Genomic DNA, 20,859 nt, shown 5'->3' with positions numbered 1-20,859 from the left:
CGCACCGTGGGGTGGGTGTGAGGTGTGGGTGACGTGCGTGTGAAGGTAGGGGTTGGGGGGTAGGGCGCACCGTGGGGTGGGTGTGAGGTGTGGGTGAGGTGCGTGTGAAGGGGAAGGTTGGGGGGTAGGGCGCACCGTGGGGTGGGTGTGAGGTGTGGGTGAGGTGCATGTGAAGGGGAAGGTTGGGGGGTAGGGCGCACCGTGGGGTGGGTGTGAGGTGTGGGTGACGTGCGTGTGAAGGTAGGGGTTGGGGGGTAGGGCGCACTGTGGGGTGGGTGTGAGGTGTGGGTCAGGTGCGTGTGAAGGGGAAGGTTGGGGAGTGGGGCGCACCGTGGGGTGGCAGTGAGGTGTGGGTGAGGTGTGTGTGAAGGGGAGGGTTGGGGGGTAGGGTGCACCATGGGGTGGGTGTGAGGTGTGGGTCAGGTGCGTGTGAAGGGGAAGGTTGGGGAGTGGGGCGCACCGTGGGGTGGCAGTGAGGTGTGGGTGACGTGCGTGTGAAGGGGAAGGTTGGGGGGTAGGGCGCACCATGGGGTGGGTGTGAGGTGTGGGTGACGTGCGTGTGAAGGTAGGGGTTGGGGGGTAGGGCGCACCGTGGGGTGGGTGTGAGGTGTGGGTGACGTGCGTGTGAAGGTAGGGGTTGGGGGGTAGGGCGCACCGTGGGGTGGGTGTGAGGTGTGGGTGAGGTGTGTGTGAAGGTAGGGGTTGGGGGGTAGGGCGCACCGTGGGGTGGGTGTGAGGTGTGGGTGAGGTGCGTGTGAAGGGGAAGGTTGGGGGGTAGGGCGCACCGTGGGGTGGGTGTGAGGTGTGGGTGAGGTGTGTGTGAAGGGGAAGGTTGGGGGGTAGGGCGCACCGTGGGGTGGGTGTGAGGTGTGGGTGACGTGCGTGTGAAGGTAGGGGTTGGGGGGTAGGGCGCACCGTGGGGTGGCAGTGAGGTGTGGGTGTGTGGGAACTGCGTACTCCAGCTCTGCTTTCGCAGGGCTCTGGAAGGCCGTGATTTCCCTCTCAATGGGTGTGCGCCCCCACCCCAGCGGTAGCAGTAACCCCACTTGCCAGGGCCGTGGGGTCTCCGCTGGCGACACCCCACAGAGGTCTGCTTTGCCCCTCGCACTAGGCCCGTTCCCTCAGGCCAAGCCCCAGAGAACCCTCCTCCCTCCTGAAATCAAGACCCTGAGGTTTTTGTGCCAGAACCAGCGTCCCAAGGCACCTCCAAAAGCCCCTGCCTCCAGTTCGGCCACGTACCAGAGTCAGCTCCCCGCTTTGGGTTGCCTGTCTGCTGCCTCAGTTTCTCTGCTGGGCTCCCTGGTGAAGGCGCACACGCTTGTGCGGCTCACCTGCACCACAGCGCTTTATCAGGTTGTTACGTCATCTGCCCGAGGGGCCTGGCCCTTTCGGGCCGCACATCCCGGGCTGAAGCCCCAGATAGGATACACCCCCGTCCAGCTCACCTCGTAAGATGGTGACGTTGCGGAGGACCTCCCCGTGCCGGACGTCCACCACTTTCATCTCCTCCATGACCATGGACAGGTTGCGTATGTCGAAGTCCAGCCGGGCGCTGAGCAGGCTGAACCGCTCCCGCAGCAGGTCGGTGGTGGCCAGCATGAGGCCGACGGACTTGTTCAGGTAGTAGAGCTCCTCGGCGTGTGAATGGAAGCCCAAGGTGCAGGAGAGCCGCACGTCATCCAGGTACTTGAGCATGCTGTGCACGTGGCTGTCCGTGGCATTGATGTTGGTGAAAATGGTGCTGATCTCGATCTCGTGGGAGGTCATGCGCCCTTCCAGCGTCTCGAACCGCTCTGCCGTCCGGTTCTGTGCGTACCGGGCGTGGTACTGCAGGTCCCGTGTGCTCTCCTCCTGGTCGTCCAGGAAGGAGGAGATATTTTCCAGCTGCATTTGCAGCCCCATCACCTGCAGCACGAGGTCGTGCACGCCTTCCGCGTTCTGGCTGACCCTCCGCGAGGCCACGGTCGTGCTGGCCTGGACGCTCTTGACCAGCTCGCTGGTCTTGGAGGAGGCGGCCCTCAGGCTGCCGAAGAGCCGAGTGTAGTTCTGCCACTCGCTCACGATCTTCTGCAGCGTCAGCGTCTCCTCGTCCGTCTTGCGCTGGATGGCGCGGATCCACTCCGAGGTCTGCCCTGCCGTGAAGTTCATCTGCTCCACCACCGCCCTGACGTCGTAGTGCTCCTGCCGCAGCCCCTTCAGGGAGCCATCCAGGGCCGAGGTGGCCGCCTGCCAGCCTCTCACCTGGGCCAGGAAATGTCCCAGGCTCTGGTTGACCTGCTGGATGGAGAAGGAGCAGCCGTCCATCTCGCTGGTGATCTTGCTGCTGGAAGCCGAGAGTTGCTGGTAGCTCTGGGAGGTCCGGTCCAGCAGGATCTCCTGCACCAAGAGCATCTTCTGTATCTCCTCCAGCTCCTCCTGCAGCTTCCTGATCTCCTGCCCCAGCTGCCCCACGTCGCGGCAGGAGGAACAGTTTCCCGAGGGTGTCTGATCTGGTAGAGATGCAGAGCTCTGTCATGCTAAGCACCAAGCAATGCCTCCCCTGACGACTACACCTCGGCGCCAGTAAGCCCTCTCCATGGCCTTCTTCCCATGTGTCCTGGGATCGCTAATGCTTGGACATGGGTACTGATGAGCCACACATGGGCTAACTACAGATCTCTCCAACTGGGGAGGCGCCAAGATCACTGGGTCCTTACCCCGACTCTGACACTGAATCCCCGCAAAGCCCTAGTCAAGTCACCTAACTGCTCCATGCCTCAGTTTCCCCCATATCTCGCTCCAGCTTTCCCATATTTTCTCATGGGAACTTTTGCAAGGAAACGGTGGCAGAGACATAGGTCTCCCACCCCGGACGTCCTCCTAGTTCTTCCTCTAGCCAGAATAGCAGCTCACGTGGAAGGTTCCCAACATCTGCCCCGTTCTATCTGCTAGAGCAAAGTGCTGCTTCCACCTAGGCTGGTAGAAGAATTGCTTGCACCACGGGCCAGCAGCCTCCCCACTCCCCTCCCACTAACACCCACGCAAACTCCTGGACTCCAAGGGCCACTCTGCTGTCCTGGGGTTCACAGCGCAGGACGAGGAGACCTACCAGGGCTGGGGCTCCATGGGGATCCAAACACTCACCCAGCTGCTGCAGGTTCTGCTGGACAGACACGAGTTTCTTCTCATAGTACATCTGGGCTGAGCTGATGTCATCAGCTATGGAATTGACCTTCTTAAAGACTGCGGGGAAGAGAGAGAGAGGGTAGCATTGGCGGGGGGGGGGGGTCATGGTCTTTCCAGAAACCAAACGGCCCAGAACAGCAGATGTTTTGGAGCCAGATCCCCAGCTGATAGAAACTGGGGAAGCTCTGCTGAAACCCTTGGAGCCAGATCACTCTCTGGTGTAAATAAGCACAGCTCCACGGACATCAATCAGGCCAGATGCCCAGGGAGCACAAATGGGTGGGGTGGCCAGAGGGCAAAGTCAGGAGCGAAAGGCTCTTGCAGAACAAGCCCTGAGCAGCAAGGGGGCACCTGACACAGCCAGAGGAACTCCCCCCAACCTAGTGGTGCCAGCGGTGTGCGGTGATGCCGCTCTGGCGCCCCAGAACAGCTGCAGGTGGCTAGAACCCAGCTGGCTGTGCCAGGAGCTGTCCAAACCAGTGTGCTTTTCTGGACGCACTGAGCAACCCCAGGGGGACGAGGATGCCTCTGCAGCCCCACATGAGCACCGGGTGCTGAACAGAGACACCAGCCCTCATGGTACAGTTGTGTACATCAGCCTGGTGACGTTAAACACCCCCGTCTTGGTGGACTGGTGTGAAGAAGCTGCTCTGCCAGGTCAAGGCTGCAGGACTCTGAAACCCCAGGTCTCTGACCTGGCAATCTCTCTTCCCACCCAGCGCAGAGCTTGAGGCCTGAAGGGACTGCCAGTCATCCAGCTGGCCTCTTGCACAATGTTCCTGCTTATTCTGAACACTCATGCACAGAATAAGTTTTGCTACAGGCACAGAGGTGTGTGTAGGGGCGCAGCAACGACAGAAACACAGGCTATGGGCACTCTGCTAATCACCTGCGTGGCACCAGACTATCTTCTGGCTGGCTGCCCCGGTGCTCAGCTCCCAGGGAACCCTGCTCTTGCACATCGCAGGTGACTCCCTTCATGCAGCACCTGCCCACAAAACTCCCCACCCAGCTGTGAAAACGAGGAGCCCTGGGGCACCTTAAAGGCTTTATTTGGGGCTAAGCTTTGGTGGGTAAGAACCACTGCGTCAGATCCATCTCCCAAAGGGCTTTTTACCCACCAAAGCTTATGCCCCAACAAATCTGTTAATCTTTAAAGTGCCAGGGCACGGGGGTCTGTACAGCTCCACCCAGACACGACCTGCACTGTGGCGCTGGCCAGGGCGGGCGGGCACTGGATATCGGCTCCAGGCGGTAAGAGCCATTTCCGTCTCGGCCGCTGGTCAGATTTTCCACCGGGGGCGGCAGCAGCTTCCCATCCGTCTCCCTCTCTCGATTTCCTCCCACATGTCATTTACAAGCCTCAAACATGACAGGGAAGGTCTGTCTTTAACGGGTGCGGAACAGGCAGGCAAGCTTCCCAGGGGCCGGAGCTGCCAGCTGTCCCTGGAGCGGAGCAGAGCAGAGCCTTGGAAACAGGTCGCTCAAATCCTCTGGGTGGACGGGACTCCACGGGCTTGGTGGAAATGGGAGGAGCTGTGGGGAAGTGGATGGTGCTTCACCACATTGCACCAGCGGGGGTCGGGCCCCCTGAGGCTGGTGACGCAAAGGACCCCCCGGTGTTGGGAAGGCGAGATAACCCGGGCATCAGCTTTGCAGAAACTCCCCTGGCTCATGGCTGCTGGGGAGGCCTTCCCATCCAAACCCAACTACAGAAGCACTTCCCACAGGGTGACCAATGGGAGTGGCAGCCTGAGGCTGAGCAGGGGTTGGGCAAGGAGCCCAGAGCGCGCTGGGAACAGACCCGCCACCGGGATCAGGGACAGGTCACCTCCTATGCAGCATTTGCTGAGTTACTGCGCTGGCCCGGGGGCTTGCAGGGGCTGGGGCTTGCAGGCTGGGGGGAGGGGAGGATGCTGGTGGGCGGAGAGAAGAGAGGCTCTGGGTTTGGATTGATGGCCCCAGCCGGACTTGCGCTCTCCAGGGCTTGCACTCTGGCCCCAAGGCTGGGTGTGCTCAGGTTCAGAGGCGGGAATGGGCGACCCTGGGGATGGCTTGTTATAGCGCCATGGGGGTAAAACCTCCCTGGGCAGAAGCTGGAGGTTGTCTGGAGTATAAGGGGGATTTGAGGGTGGGAGGCCCAGACCAGAGGACTGGACTCAATGTCACAGAAGGGTCTGGCCAGGCCTGCGTTCCCGTCTCCCACCCTGGGGCTTGCGGGCGCAGCTCCGTCAGCGGATGGAGCTCCACCGCGAAGGTTTGGCCCCGCCTCTTGGTTTGGCCCCGCCTCTCAGTTGTTCCAGGTCATCTCCAGGTACTCGCACCGGCCCATCGCCGCTGGATCTGGGCTCTTCCCAGTTGTTCCTGGATTTCGCCCCGCGGCGCCCACCCTTCGCCCCTCTCTCTGCTAGCACGGCCGAGTCCTGGCCCCTGTGCCCTGTAAGCTTAGCAGGTGAACGGCCGCCCAGTGAGAGGCCAATGCTGCCCAGCGGATTGGCAGAGTGCCCACCGCTGGGTTGTGTGTTTCTGTGGGTGGTGTACATCTGCAAGTGCCACGGTGCAAATAAAATTTAATCGGCACATAGATGAGAAAAACAGCACATGGATGGAAAAAAATTAGAGGGCCCCCTCCGAGCCCAAGGAACATGCCAGGCCTCTGCTCTGGGCTCGCCAGGCATGGGAAAGCCCCTTCACCCCCATGCTGGGTGAGGCCCTATCTAACAGCTCTGTGCTGGGAGCCTGTCTGCATCAGTCAGCTGTTCTCGGTGGGCAGCTGTCACACGGCAGGGTTGTGCTGCCACGTGACACTGTCAGTGTAGCAGCTGGCTGGTGCTGCGGGACAGGACAAGCTGGTCTCTCCTACGCCGGTGCAGTGGGCTAGCCAGATGGCAGGGGGCTGCAGGTAAGACAGGCCACAGCTCTGCTGGCCCATCCTACCCGGGGGGAGGAGAGCCCCGAGCGTGAAGCTGGCTTGGCACAGGAACGACCTGAGAACCGGTAGGAGCAGAAAGCCCCGAGGCCACCCATGCAGGGGAGAGACCAGGGCTAAGGCTGCAAGATCCAGCCCTCGGGTTACTCAGGACTTTCCCAGCCCAGCACAACCCTTGCCCGCCCAGCCTGCAGGATCTGGCAGCTCCCTCTGCCCAAAATAAGGCCCTGCAGAAAAGCCTGGAAGAAACCACCACGCCAATTGCTGGGTCTAACTGGTACGAAGGCCCTGTGCCAAACCAGAGATCCCCAGGCTAGGCTGCTGCTCCGCTGCCCGGAGGGGCTGTGGGTGGTCTTCACGCGTCATGGGAGGCAGGAACTTGCTTTCTTCATGCGCTCGGCAGGATCTCTGCCCCCCCAGTGCTCTGCAGGTCAGGGGAGCTGGGCAGGGAGATGCTGGTGAGCTGTGCCTGACCTGCCGGGTCCCGGCCCACAAGACAGGTGCTGAAATGCCAGAGGGGTATGCTGGCTTCATCTGGGTGAGCCCCAAGCGTGTGGCTTTAGTTGGACAGGCACCAGACTAGCGCACAAGGCGCTAGAGACTTGAGTTCTCTGCCTGGCTCTGGAAGGGCTCGAGGACAGCGAGAAAACAGCCACCGCTAACTGGTGACAGAAGGAGGTGAAGGGGAGAAGGTGTCACGTAAGGGGCTCGGGGGCGTGGACAGCTTTAGCAGGGTTTGGGCGGCTAAAGGGTTAATCTTGGCTAGCAGTAGAGGGGCTAGGACACTGGGATGAAGTGGGGCGTGTGAGGGTTTTATTGCCCTGGTGAGGCTGCGCGTGTTTCCTGATGTCTTGTAGTAACACCAGGGAGGTGCCTCAGTTTCCCTAGGCCTGACACTGGTGCACAGTGGTGAGGGGAGTTTGGGTGTGATGACTTCTCACCCACGCCCAATGACCCTCCATGGCCTTTGTAACTCACGCTGCCCCCTTTCTTCCCCAGGAAACACAACGAAGGCGGGAGGAAGGGCCGGGCTGGTTTGAATGGGAACTGGGCTGGGGAGTGGGGCAGTCTGGTCTGGCTGGAGAGAGAGGAAGGGGGACAGGGCCTGGCTCGGGGACCCCTCTCCCAGGGTGGATGGTACCAACGGCTGCTGGTTCCTGTGCTGGCAAGTCTGTTCCACGCTGTATCCCTGTCGGCTCATAACCCTCCTGTTCCCCCAGCTGAGTGAGAGCCACGTCTGCCCACGGAGTCGGGGGGGTGAAGGCTGGGGATCCCCCCACTCCGTGACAGACACACAGCAAAGCAGTTTGGATTCCACCCACCAGCTGTGTCCAGGGCACACATGCACCCTTAACCCAAGCAGGTGAGTGGATTTGGCACTGGTGTTAGGAGACATAGATTCCAGCCAGCTCTGCTACTGAACCACGGCATGACCTTGGGCAAGTCACTTGTCCATGCCTCAGTTTACCCACTGGTAAAACGGGGGTGACTGTCCCTGCCCAGCCTTTGTGACGTGAGGGTTAATATCATTACAATTACAGTCCCCCAGGCCTCAAGGGAATCAGGTGAGGCCTCCCAGGCAGGGCAAGCCCCCGACAGGCTGTCAGCTCGTGTCTCCTGGGGAGGGGCAGCCCGGAAGGAAGAGAAGTTGGCTTCCCCAAGGTGCTCACCCAGGGATGCCAGCACAGTCACTGCGATGATCAGCAGGATGCAGAAGACGTACAGCCCTTTGACGGCGGTCTGGAGCGTCAGGTTCCGCTGGCACCGGCTGCAGTTGGTGCGTGTCCTGCCTGAATGGGGACAATGAGGAGGGAAGGTTGGACCTTTCTGTGCAGGGCCTGGCATCCACCCCCTGGGGATGGACAGAAAGATGCAGCCCCTCAGGACTGGGGCAGCCCTCGGTTTGCCCCCGCCCTGACACGCACGGTGGTTGTGAACTCGGGGGCAGCTATTTGCATCCCACCCACGGGGTGGCTGTAAGCAGAGGGTAGAATCAAGGAATCAACCCCTGGAGGCCACCGGGTCTGACGGCATCTCCCTGGGTGCCCCTCTGGTACTGACGCCTGGAGCCTGAGGTAATGGGGAGCAGGAGAGAGGCTAAGGCCCCCTCCCTTTTGGGCTCCCCATCCCAGTTCCAAAGGGGACGAACAGGGATCCTCGCCGGCCACCCACCGCACACTCTCCGGGGTACGGTCCCACGGGCGGGCAGGGCCCAGGCTTCGGGGCAGGAGGGAATTGTTCCCCTGCTCCCACCAGGGCCAACCGGTGCTGGGATGAGATGGCTGGAGGAAGAGAGGGCACAGGGCCCCAGGCCCACATCCTCTGACAGTGAGAGAAAGGCCCCAGGACCAGGCCTAGCTGAATTTGCTCCACCCTGCATGGCCCTGAAGCTCTCGCATGGAACCCCCAGGGAAGACACAAAAGAGGAAGACCTCGGACAATGGGGAGAAGATCGACTGAGACCGAAGGACAACAACCAGGGCACTCCTGGAGCCAGCTAGAAGTTCCGTCCCAAGACAGAGTGAAGTAGAGGAGACGTGGACGTGACCCGTGCTCCATGCGGAGTGCAAGGCTGTAAGCCAAGCGAGGCTCTCACAGACTCTCAAACCCCAGCCCCAGGCTCCCAGCCAGCCCCCGCCCACCCCTCAGAGCACCCGACTTCAGCAGGCTGTGCCCAATGCACATGTGGTCCAAGTTCCTCTGCCACAGCCCTTGGGCTCTCTGTGGCTGAGGTCAGTGCCTGGGGGAACCAGCGTTGGGAGGCCAATTTCTGACCCCCCCCAGTGGGCTTCTCCTCAGTTGCCTCTTCTAGCCCATGCGGGGAGAGATCGGGGCTCTCCTTGGCTGCTTGAGGGCTGGGCTCCCTTCTCCAGCGAGCATCACGCCCGGAGCACAGGGCCTGGGACAGTCCCTGCCCTGCCATTAGGTGGTGGGACTGATGGGTACGTCAGTCTGGTGGGAGGTCATAGGGACGCTCCTGGCATACAGGCAGCAGCTCCCTCTGCGAGGGCCTAGCCCAGGCCAGGCCGTAGCCGCTGCACAGACAGCATGAGGGAATCTGGGAACTGGAGGACGACAGGGTCCTTCCCCGTCCCTGGGACCCATTTCTGTCCCCTCTGCTACCCCGCAGCCAGCGCAGGGAAAGGCCACCATCCATGGTCCAAACCCTGCTCACCTTCCTCAGACCTGCCCTGCGATAAGGCCCTGCCTCACTTCCTCCCCACTTATGGGCCCCTGGGCTAATTACAGGGTCTCCCCAAAGAGCCCTTCCCCCTTGGGGCAGAGCCTTGTGAAGGGAGCCCTGGAAGACGGACACCAGGGAGAGTCCCAGCTTGCCCGTGGGGCATGGAGCGGGCAACACCTGATGGGCTTCCCCGGCTGGCCGGCCCCCTCACCGTCTGGTCTGTATCGGAAGGACGGCATGTCGTCGTCTTCTCCCGGGACGTCTTCTTCTGGAAGGCAAGCAGAAGCCTCAGAGACTTTGCCCTTGACCCGGCTGAACAGACCCACGCGGTGGCCTGGCAGGGGGCCAGAGGGTGCCACCTGTGCCCACCCTGTACCGCTCCTCATGCCCCAGGTGGCTTCCGTGGGAGGGGTGCCCCTTGGCATGAGTCGGGGCAACAGGGTCCGGCTGGTGGGTGACGGTGCCAAGCTGGTTCCAAGGTGGCAGTTTATTTTGGGCCTTTTTCCAATAAACTCCTGGGGGCTCAGCCCCACCCCTCACCCCCTTGGCTTCTACCCAGCTCAGGCATTTGGCAGGTGGAAGAGGCCCAGGCAGGGGGCTTTGGAAATTGCCCCATCCAAGCTCGATTGTGTTTGGGAGCGAGCAGCTGCAGTCCGTTCGGTACAGCGGAGGGATCCCTGCTGGCCGCTGGCTGAGCTCAGCAACAGCAAACCAGGGTGTCCCGTTCCCCGCATTGCTTCTGCGCCTTTGCGCACAGCAATAGGGTGGGAACCAGCCCAGCAGTAACCAAGAGCTCTCCCAGCCTCGCCCTTCTCCCAGCTTGTTCCCAGCACTCAGACGCTAAGGCCAGAGGGACCATGGTGATCATCTGCCCTGAGCTGCTCCTCGCAGGTGGCAGATCCCCTCCTACCGCGCCGGGAACAGGCCCAGGCCGAGCGCTTGACATCCCCAAATCCTGACTTAGAGCCTTCAGATCGCAGAGAATTCACCGGTTATCGGGGATCCTTTCAAGCCCGCAATTAACATCTCCCAGTTCAGCTGCACTGGCTACCACCCTGCCCTGCCTCGCCCCCTCCTGCTGACGTGGGGCAGACAGGAGACCGGATACACAGAGCCCCGCTCAGTCCTGCACGCCCAGCCCCTGGATTCACGGAGTGGGGGGGGCCTCTGCTCCCTGGAGCAGGGCTGAAGTCTGTCCCCGCCCAGCCCTCATGTAGCGCTGTAAACGGGCACCGCACTGCAGTGACCGCCAGCTGCCGGCCCCTGCCCCGAGGGGCTGGGAATCCCTGGGGCGGTACGTCACCGGGGCAGTGAGACACAGCTTGTGTGCAGGCAGCTGGGGGAGACGGGGTGGGGGCGCAGAAATTGGCAGTGCACTGGAATGAACTGTGGGGGGGAGCTTTCCCTCAAGGGTGCCATCACAGCTAGCTCCTAGGAGCGTACGAGCCCTGCTCAGGTGTGTCCCTGCCCAGAGGGCGCTGGCGGAGAGCTGGAAGCCTTAGGCGGGTGCCCCGGGGGATCACAGAGCAGACACAGCAGCTGTTACCCTGAACCCGCCCAGCTAATCCTGGCTGCTCGGCTGCTGGCCTGCTTGCGGGGAGAAAGGCTCCCATTCCCAGCCCCTGCGGGGCAGGCCGGGGGGCTCTCCTGCGACGTGAGCCCCCACGGCCTGGCTGCTGGGATGTGAAACCCACATCCGCCTTAATGCAATACAGGCAGAGCTGTCTACGAGCTCAGGGCAGGTCCTCGGGCTTCACCCCCTTTTCCTTCCAATGCACATTACCCAGCCCCTGCACTGCAGCCGTTCCGGGGGCCCCGGCCAGCCCCTGGTTCGGAACACAGCTCTGAAACGCGCTAACAAGCAGAGCAGGTGGGGACACACGGCCTTGCACACCCGTTAGAGCTGGGTGTGCGTGCTCCAAGCCAGGCCGGGCATGGTTGTGAACAGGGTAGGAGGAGCGAGGTGAGGCCGGCCCATTGGCCGAGCTGCAGAACACCTTGGGCTGGGCTCGGGGGCTGCTTACCGCCTGAGACAGCTGATTGCAACCAAGGTTATTCATAGAACATCCGGTGAGAAGAGAAGGAGCCTGGGGAGCGGCACGCCTCCATTCGATTCCTTTCTTTGCCACTGCTGAGCCCCTCTCTGTGCCTCCGTTTCCCCAGCTGCAAAACTATTATGCGCTTGGAGGCCAACCAAATGGGGCCCCTTTGTGCTAGGTGCTGTACACCGCATAAATGAAAGTCCTGCCCCAGAAAGTCCACAGTGGAGCCTATCGGACCGTAATACCTCCCAAGGGCCTGGCTTTCCCATGGGGCACACTAAGCCACGTTCCTCCTGCTCCGCTCCTTCCTGCCCTCAGCACGGCAGAGTGAGACGCCACATGCTCAGCTGTGGGGCAGGTGGAATCCCACCTCGGCTGTTTGCGAAACGAGGCGTGACTGGGGTAGCGGGCGGAGCTCAGCAGAGCTGAGACTAGTGGGGCAGACGCCTTAGCTCTGCCAATATCTCCATCCCCCCAGGGCTAGAAAAAACCCACAAACCCCACTAATCTTTTGGATCAGACATTCCCAGGGCAAGAGCCAGGACTGGTCAGCTGAGCGGCTGCTACAAACTCCCATGCCCAGCAGTGGGAGCAGGAGGGAGCCAACCCTTACCACCGGCTGTGCTGTCAGGGCCGGCTTCAGCCAGGTGTTGTTAGGTGGAGGAGGGGTGCTAGGTGCTGTACGCACACACAGCAAGGAACACCCCAGCCCTGCAGCGCCCACAGTCTGAGGAATCAAAGCACACCGAGATCCAGCACCTCACCCAAGCGGCGGCAGCGGAGCCAGGCAGAGACGCCTGATCTGATTTCCCAGCTGGTGCACTAGCTCCCCCCCAACCCAGCTCGCTAGCCCGCCTGCCCAGCTCGCTAGCCACCCTGCCCAGCTCAATAGCCCCCCTGCCCCGCTTGCTAGCCACTGCACTCAGCACGCTAGCCTATCTGGCCAACCCTTTGTCCCCACTGTGCCCCAGACCAGTTCAGGGACCAGCCCACTGGCATTCCTTATTAAACAGCCGGAGGGGAGATCCTGGTGTATATCCCACAACCCCGTCCTGACTCAGGGGGCTGAAGATCTCACCCCAAGTTCTTGGCCAGTGCAGGGAGCAGAGCTTCAGCCTGGCCAGGTGGCGAGGTCCAGAGGTCAGGGGAAGCTGCATGGCCGAGGGTCTGGCCCCATTGCTCTGCGTCCACCGCTGAGTGTCATTGGAATGAGGAAGGCCCCTTTCGTATCCAGCCTCTCTTGCTCAGAAGCCGCAGGGCCATCTGCCTGCACCGACCGGGCCCTGGGCAGCCCTGTGGGGTCAGATCCCGCACCACGGGGCTGGGCAGAGCACATGGCATTGTTCACAAATGAGCAGACGCAGTCCATATGGCCGTGCCCTGCACGTGGCCTCTCCAGCCTGGCTGGAACCCAGGGTCTGCTCCCCGCTCTGGGGGGGACGGATCTTGAAACCTGGCTAGATTTCAGCACAGTGGAACCCCGAAACCTCACTGGCAGCAGAACCCCAGCTCCCCAAGTCCAGAGCTCAGTGTGTGGTCATAGGCAAACGGTGGCCCCCCAAGGGAAGGAGGACATCCGTTCCCCCCACCGATCCAGGGACAAGGAAAGAGAGAAAGTCGTGAGACGCAATCCTGGCCTCTCACGGCCCCTGGCACAGGAGAACAGCCGCATGGGATGGGGACGGATGGAAGAAAGAGCTCCCATCTGATTCTAATTTCCCCCGACACAATCCCGCTCCTGCACTGAACGGACTAATGAACCCTCATGTGCTTACAAACAGCTCCTGAGCCGTAAGACTCAGACGCGGGTTTTGCGTCCCTCAGCTGTGTCGGAGGGTGGCTGGATCCGGCGTCTCCTGTTGGCACGTCAGAAGCCCTGCAGAGCCCGTTGTGACGGGTCCCTTATGCTTTCGAACGTCTCACCAAACCCTGGGGCTGCCTGGAAGAAGATGCCGGACAGCACCAGGCTGGTGGCTCAGCCCCACCGGGCTGACCTTATTTTAGACAATTCCAAGGCCGGCGGCTTTCTCCTTCTGCTTTGGGGAGCCAAAGGGTGGGAGCGCACATCGGCCGCAGCCCTCGCTAACAGATGACACTGTGCTGCTTTAGCGATGGACCGTCACCCAGGAGGACATAAAAAATGGGGTTTATTAACATGCCTCTGGAGTTTGTTGTGGATGTTGTTCTGGAGCTGCACCCCGATTCCTGGCACTCCCCCAAGTACAGTCCTAGGCAGGCGACAGGCAACACTGACTCCAAGAGCATCCATTGGAGTTTCTTTGGAATTTCCGGATGTAGGATAAAAAACCCTCCAGAGTGAAGTGAGACTTGGGTAGCACTTAGAATTGGCACTGCCCTTCTACAGACACTGAAATTTTAGACTTGGCTACCACGGTCGAGACAGGTGTCGAATCAATTAGATGAACGCCAATTTTCCCAATCGGTCTGGGTGCCCAGAGAAATCGGATGACTGCAATGAATCATCCGTCAACCTGGCCTGGAACCAAATTCACTTAACAGATATAGCTGAAAAAATCCACTGGGGTCTCTAGCATATGAAAGAGCCACATCTCAGGGCTTTGATGTAATTACCATGCACCACAACTGTTTAGCCAAAAGGATCACATTATGCAAATAGACAAGAGTCAGTTTCCAGCTGTGTGGCTGAATCCCCTGCCAACACCAGAACTCTACTAATCAGGGAGAGACAATTTGTTATTTAAAGCTCAGAAGTGAAATTGTAACAGTGAAAAAATGATTCTCTTAATGAGGGCCCCGGGAGATTCGGGCACGTGAAACCCTGCTAGTTTTCATCTGCCTCTGGCTCAGTCTTAAAACTGACATCTTGACATACAAAACTGTCAAAATCTCCAGGGTTTGCTTCAAAACAAGAAGTGCACAAAAATAACAGAGAGAAAACATGATATTGGCAATAGCTCTCGACGAACAAAGACCGGCCGCTTGTCCACAAGTAGAGTCGCAAACCTGAGTGACTGTTTTCTTTCTAAAAAAACGTGTCGGCCTGAGGTACCATATAGACTAACAGATTTATTGGTGCATAAGCTTTCGTGGGCAAAGACCCGCTTCGTCAGAAACATCAACCTCGCAGGTTTTGAGGCTATAAATTCTGTGCCGAGTCTCACCAGGCAGTAGTCAGAAACCGCAGCGAACGGAAGATGACACACGGCTCGATTCTGTCCTCATTTATGCCTGTGTAATTTGGGAGTAACTGACCTCCCTGATGTCAGAAGAGAGATATTGGCATACAACCGAGCTGAGCTGAGAACGAGTCCACAAATCTGATGGGACTCCATAAATTAGTTGCAGGTTTGCTCAGGTCTAGATGCTTCACCGAAGGGAAAAGAGCTCTTCCAAACGCAATGACCTGCATCATGGTGTGTGCGCTCCGTTTGAGCCAACAGCTTTCGGCACCAAAGCAGAGTTTTATGCTAGAAGAATAACTCCATTATCTGGTACCAACAGTGGTCTCTGATCCCCTGGGGCTGCATAACACCCACATCGGAAGGTTACGCAGCCCACGTGTGGCTTTCGCACCGCTCACAAAACTGGATGAATTGTGCATCTTCATGGCATCCTCGCAAAAACCTCATGTTTCTCTTTGCAACAGCTGATCGCTAACAAAGTGAAATGTTACCAGACAAACACCCAGGAGCGGACAGGAAACAAGATTTTATTGCGCCTTTAAACCAGTGTGTGGTTAGACTAAAGTGTGGTCAGCCAGGCTATGTCCGCACAGCAAAGTTATAGTGAAACAACAGCTGTTATTTCGAAATAACTTTGTTGTCGTCTATGCAATGCACGGGTGTCATCACTGTCATCTACACAATACAGGTGCATTATTTGGAAATCTATAAGCCTCATTTGAGAAGGAACAGCACCTACTTCGAAATAAGCGCAATGTACTTGGACAATGGCTGTGTCTACACTTGCATTCCTCTTTCAAAAGAGGTATGCAAATAAGTTAAATCAAAAATGCAAATGAGGTACCAATTTGCATATCTGGCACCTCATTTGCATGTCCTTATTTTGAAATAGCTTCTTTCAAAAGAAGAAAAGCAGTGTTGACACGGCTCTTTTGAAAGGAAACCCCATCTTTGAAAGAATCCTTCTTCACCCTCAAAAAAGGGAAGAAGGATTCTTTCGAAGATGCGGTTTACTTTTGAAAGAGCCGTGCCTACACTGGTTTTCTTTCGAAAGAAGCTATTTCGAAACAAGAACATGCAAATGAGGTGTCGGGTATGCAAATGTGTGCCTCATTTGCATTTTCAATTTCCCTCATTTGCATACCTCTTTCGAAAGAGGAATGCAAGTGAAGACACAGCCAATGTGTTCTGAAATAGCAAAGTGCGAAACTGAAATACATTTCTGTGTGTAGCTGCGTTATTGCAGAACAAAATCTGATCTGATGATATGATCTGAAGAAGTGGGTCTGTCCCACAAAAGCTCATCACCGAATAAATCGTTTTGTTGAGCCTTTAAAATGCTACCTGACTGCTGGTTCATTTTGTTAGAATATAGCCTAACCCGGCCCCTCCTTTCTGTTACTATTTCAGAACAGTTCTGCTGGACGAGCTATTCTGGAGTAATTTATTCTGGAATGGATCTGCTGTGTAGACGTAGCCTCAGGTATCACCAAACAAACGACCAAGCAAGATAGGCTGGTCTCCCGGTTGTGAGTAAATCAACAAGCCAACTGATTTGTGCTCTGCTAATTCCCATGAGCTCCCCAGAGCTCACAGCTCCTCCCCCTTCTCTCCGTTGCCAAGGTTCCCTCTAATTTTTTCCATCCATGGCCAGAATAAGTTTTGCTCTGTGCGCCGAGGCATGGCCAAACGTGCACCATCACTAGACATAGAGGCTGCCAGCTGTAGGTGCTCGGCTAATCAGCTGGGTGGCACCTGAATCTCTCCTGGGCAGCCGCCCAAGCACTCAGCATGCAGGGAACACGGCTGCTGCCCCGAGAGGGCACACGCCACCTGGTGGTATGGTCAGGGCACAGTGCCAAGGTGGGAGGACAAGCCAAAGCGGGTTATACTCACCGGGGAGCCAGGGGGTCAGTTTGCCCTGGCACTAGCTCTGGCACTCTACATTGGAGTGAGTGCCCTGCCCCCCGCAGGACCTGACCATAACAGATTGTGGGGTGCAACGTTCCTGCTCCCTCCAGCGGTGCTCAGACGCTGCTCTCCCCGCAGTCAGATAGAGAGGGAAGAGGCTCTATGTGGATTATTCCCACCTGCTGTCACGGATGAGCAAACTGCTGGGTGAGGCTCTCAGGAGATCAGCCGAGATGCTCATAAAAAGTCCCTTTAAGGCTTCAGCATCTAACAGTCTCAGAAGCAAACCACCAACAGCCTGAAGACTAATGCTCTGCGTTCCTGCAGCACTGCCACCAGAAGACAGCAAAGGGCTCTTGCGACAAACCAGGCGCCTCCCAACCCATCGCAGAGCCACCTGCGTCACTGTCCCCGTTTCATACACAGGGAAACTGAGGCATGGGGGGAGTGACTGTCAAGGTAAGGTCAGTGGCAGGGTTGTGAATAGAACCCAGCGGCTGCGACATGCAGCCTGCAGCCTAACCACTAGGCCTGCTTCCCTTCTTCGGTCTAGCCCCTCTCTCCGCAACGCGGGAGGACGCCAAGTCAAACGCGGTCCAGATGGGACACGCAGCACGTCGAAGAAGTGAGAAGTCACTTGGCAACGCCGATCCGTCGCTCGTCCCTAGAGCCTCGGTTGCTTCCCTGGACGGCACATTTTCCACACCGAGGGAACGGGGCATTTGAACCCTCATCAGCCGTGGGCGTGAATTCGATGGCAGCTGCCCGTGTGCTCCGGGAGGTGAGACCCGCTGAGTGCAGCTTTAAGTCTGTATGGCTTCTCGGGCTCCCTCGGGGGAGGAGGAGATGTACAGGGCTGCGAATCGTCTCCGGAGTCGTGTGCCTTGGGCTCTGGGGGGCTTTGAGCGGTGGGGCATGGCGGGGCAACAGTGTGGTCCAGGCAGCGCTAAGGACTGGCTGCCCCAGCCGTACCCCTTCCACACAAGACCGTGCCCCTTCTGGGAGCACATCCACACACACCATCTCCCCCAGGGCCCAGCGAGGCCATTGGCTCTCCTGCTGGCCCTTAGGCTGGGTAGCAGTGGGCGTTCAGGATTTCTAGGGGGAAGCTGTGGTAGTCTGCAGCTTCACAAAAGACAAGCCGTTCTGTAGCCTCTTAAAGACTAGCACATTCATTTATTAGGTCATGCGCTTTCCTGGGTAACACCCTAACCCAGGAAAGCTCAGGGCCTAATAAATAAATGTGCCAGTCTTTTAAGGTGCTACAGAACTGCTTGTGTTTTGGGATTACTAAGGGTGATTTTTACTCCTCTGATGTGTGCAATAAAGGTGCCTGCCTGTGAACGAGAAAGCAGTGTGCAGGAGGGAGTGGTCCAGCTGTTTCCCCGTGCTCATGAACCTGATGACTGGGCCTGGCATGGTGTGGATGCCTTCCAGACTCAGTCTTGCAGATTTCAAAGCCAGCAGGGACGGCTGTTTTCGTCTAGTCTGACCTGCATGGCACAGGCCACAGGACTGCCCTGAAACAACTCCTGTCTGAAGCAGAGCTGTTCTTTGAGGAAAACATCCCCTCAGGACTGAAAGACTGCCAGGGATGGAGATAGGATCTCCCTTGACTTCCGAAGGCTTTGGATACCACCCCATGTGACTGTCTCCGGAGCAAACTAGGGAAAAACAACCTAGTTGGAGCTGCCATAAGGTGGGATCAAAGCTGGCTCGAAAACCAGACTCAAAGAGCAAGTGACCGATAGTTCACAGCCAGGAGGGAAGGGCAAATTGAGTAGGCTCCGAGAGGGATGTTGCCTGGATCTGCTCCGAGGCAGTAACATCTTCAGAAATGGTTTGGATAATGGCCTCCAGAGCACACTGACAAGGTTCGTAGAGCAACAAGAAGTCTCGTGGCAGTTTATAGACTAACAGATTTTTTGGAGCATAAGCTTCCGAGGGCAAAGACCTGCTTTGTCAGATGCATGAGATATGACCAACAATCACGAGTAAAGGTCTAGAGAACAATACTGACCAGGGAAGACTGAAAAAGCATGAGGAGACACAATGGTCTTCAGAGCTGTACGAGGAGCGTGGTAATTTGTTCTCTTTGTCCACTGGGGACAGGACAAGACGCAACGGACTTAAATTTCAGAGAGATTTAGGTCATGAGACACTAGGAAAAACTTCCTAACCGTCAGGGTCGCTAAGCACCGGAATAAATTGCAGCTGTAAGCTGAGGGCTTGGATGGCCAGCTGGGAGAGAATTAAGTGCCACCCAGCTGATTAGCAGAGCGCCTGCCGCTGGCAGTGTGAGTTTCTATTGGTGGTGCACAGCCCCCCAGGCTTTGGTGCTCATAAAACTTATTCCACACACGGATGGACAAAACTAGCGGGACCATTCCTAGGAAGACGGCAGAATCTCTCTCCAGGGAGGTTTTTAAGAACAAGTTAGACGAGCTTGTGGCAGGGACACTCTAGCTAGTGCAGGCAATGATGAACTCACTTTGGCACATTGTTCCAGTGATTAACGACCCAGAGCTTTGACTCCTGCTCGTTGGACCTTGCTCTGCCTTTGCCTGTTGGTTGAGGGGCACCCTAAGGTCAGAGATCTTCCATCTCCCCGCCCAGGCTGGAACACACACACTGATCCAGTCACCAGAGCAAGCTCCTGGATTCTCTCCTTGTAAGGCAGGCGTTCCAGACTTCATTAGTGCTCGTGTGGCCATAAGCAAACGCCCTCGAGTGCTAAATTAACCCGGTGTTCCACGTGGAACAGCTCCACAGGCTCTGCAAACAGATACTCCGCGAGTTTCCACCACTGGCGGCGTCCCAATTAGCAACCACTTATAAAACTCCCTCTCCCCACCTAAAAAATAAAGGAGCCCTGGAAAGGGGTTGTGGGAGCCTGGCTGTGCACATGACATTTTCCAAAGCAGGCAAGCGGCCCTCTGGCTTCCCCCTCCCTCTGGATCACACACAGCCGCAGGGCGAGGGGCTGGAGAACCTCCCCTCTGACCAACGCGCCCTGAGCTCAGCTGTGGCCACAGTTGTGTTGGAACTTTTTGCCCTCAGACAGTTGCTTCCGGGCGGCCGGTTTGGAACATGCCCAGGCCGACGCCCAGTGCGCGGGGCAGGGGATTGCTCTGTAGCCCAGGGTCAGCTGGTGCCGCTGCTTTCAGGTCCCAGGCGAACGCCTGCCTAAGGAGCTGCAGGTGGCAGGGGAACGGCTGGTCCCGCTCCGAGGAGAATCAGCCTCAGTCATCTCCCGAACTCGACCTTTAACCCCAGTGAGCTCCCACGAGAATCGGCCTCGGCCACCTCCCGAACTCGACCTTTAACCCCAGTGAGCGTTACCCATTGCATATGTGGTGGTGGGGACTGGGGGATAGCTCAGTGGTTTGAGCATTGGCTTGCTAAACCCAGGGTTGTGAACTCAATCCCTGAGCAGGCCGATTAGGGAAAACAGATGTCAGGGATGGTGCTTGGCCTTGCCCAGAGGGCTGGGGACAAGACTAGATGACCTCCCAAGGTCCCTTCCAGCTCTAGGAGATGTACATTACTATTATTATTACACATGCAGCACTTCTGACATGCAGCCTGTTCTGGGGCAGAGGGAACACACTGCCCAGCAGGCAGTTCATTTGGCTTGAAAAGGCTGAGCCAACCCTCCAACGCAGCTGCCAGGTCCTTACCCGGCCCCCACTATCGCAGCGACCAACCCCTTTGCCACCGCTAACCCCGTCTCCTGCGTTCACCTCCCTGGGAACTTCCAAGCACCCCGGCAGTCCTGCAAACCCCCTCCCTGGGGCACACCATGCTCTGCACTGTCGCTCGGCCGGGGGGAAGGTACCGCAGCAGGGATGCCAGGCCGGCACCCAGCAATCCTGCGAGATCAGATGCAATCAAAGAAGCTGCCGCGGGGTCCTCCTGCCCTGGGAATCCCCCTGCCCCCACCCCGGACCTTGTGGCCCTCCCTGAGGCCTGTGCCAGCCACTTCATGGGCACAGGGTCTGCCTGTGGCCCACAGCAGCCAGGCGTGTAACAGCCTCGCTCCCGACCCCCACCCGGGCTGGCCGCCCGCTGCGCACCAGGCAGGACGGCTCCCGCGGGGCGACGCACAGACTGCGGCTGGGCTGGCCCCCGGGACACGTGCCGCGCGGAGGGGCCGGGGTCCCTGGCGCTGCGCTGGGGGCTCCTTCTCCCACATCCCGCCCCGGGCCGACCGAGCTGGCGGCTGGGCTGGGCAGGGAGGGGTTTTCTCGCCTCTCTGCTCCGGTGCCCGGTGTCAGCCCCTTCCCCGCTCCGGCCCCAGTTCCGGGCCTGCACCCAGGGCTGCCGGCGGCCGTTCCCCGGCCTGGGTCACACAGGGAGGCTGGGCGCTGCCGGCCCTTCCGCCCGGGGGTCTGTGACTCTGCCCAGCACCCCCAGCTGACTGCATCTGCCCCCCGCCCCCGGCTGGCTCCTCCCGCCTCGCCC

The 20,859-nt window shown here is 58.6% G+C and overlaps 1 protein-coding gene across 2 annotated transcripts in view; it reads right to left on the bottom strand.

The window, feature by feature from the left end:
• SCARA3 (scavenger receptor class A member 3) overlaps positions 1-20,859 on the bottom strand; it is a 29,941-nt gene that overhangs the window by 8,632 nt on the left and 450 nt on the right. For both annotated transcript variants that reach the window (XM_074991508.1, XM_074991507.1), the window contains exons 2-5: positions 9,490-9,546; positions 7,765-7,884; positions 3,124-3,222; positions 1,446-2,489 (exon numbers count right to left, since the gene is read on the bottom strand). In XM_074991508.1, coding sequence (XP_074847609.1) covers positions 1,446-2,489; positions 3,124-3,222; positions 7,765-7,884; positions 9,490-9,546 — 1,320 coding nt within the window. The remainder of the gene's footprint in view (positions 1-1,445; positions 2,490-3,123; positions 3,223-7,764; positions 7,885-9,489; positions 9,547-20,859) is intronic.

Source organism: Carettochelys insculpta, chromosome 3 (assembly GCF_033958435.1).
Source record: "Carettochelys insculpta isolate YL-2023 chromosome 3, ASM3395843v1, whole genome shotgun sequence".
In the NCBI taxonomy this organism is placed as follows: Eukaryota; Metazoa; Chordata; order Testudines; family Carettochelyidae; genus Carettochelys; species Carettochelys insculpta.
This window is presented reverse-complemented; position numbering and strand designations above follow the sequence as displayed.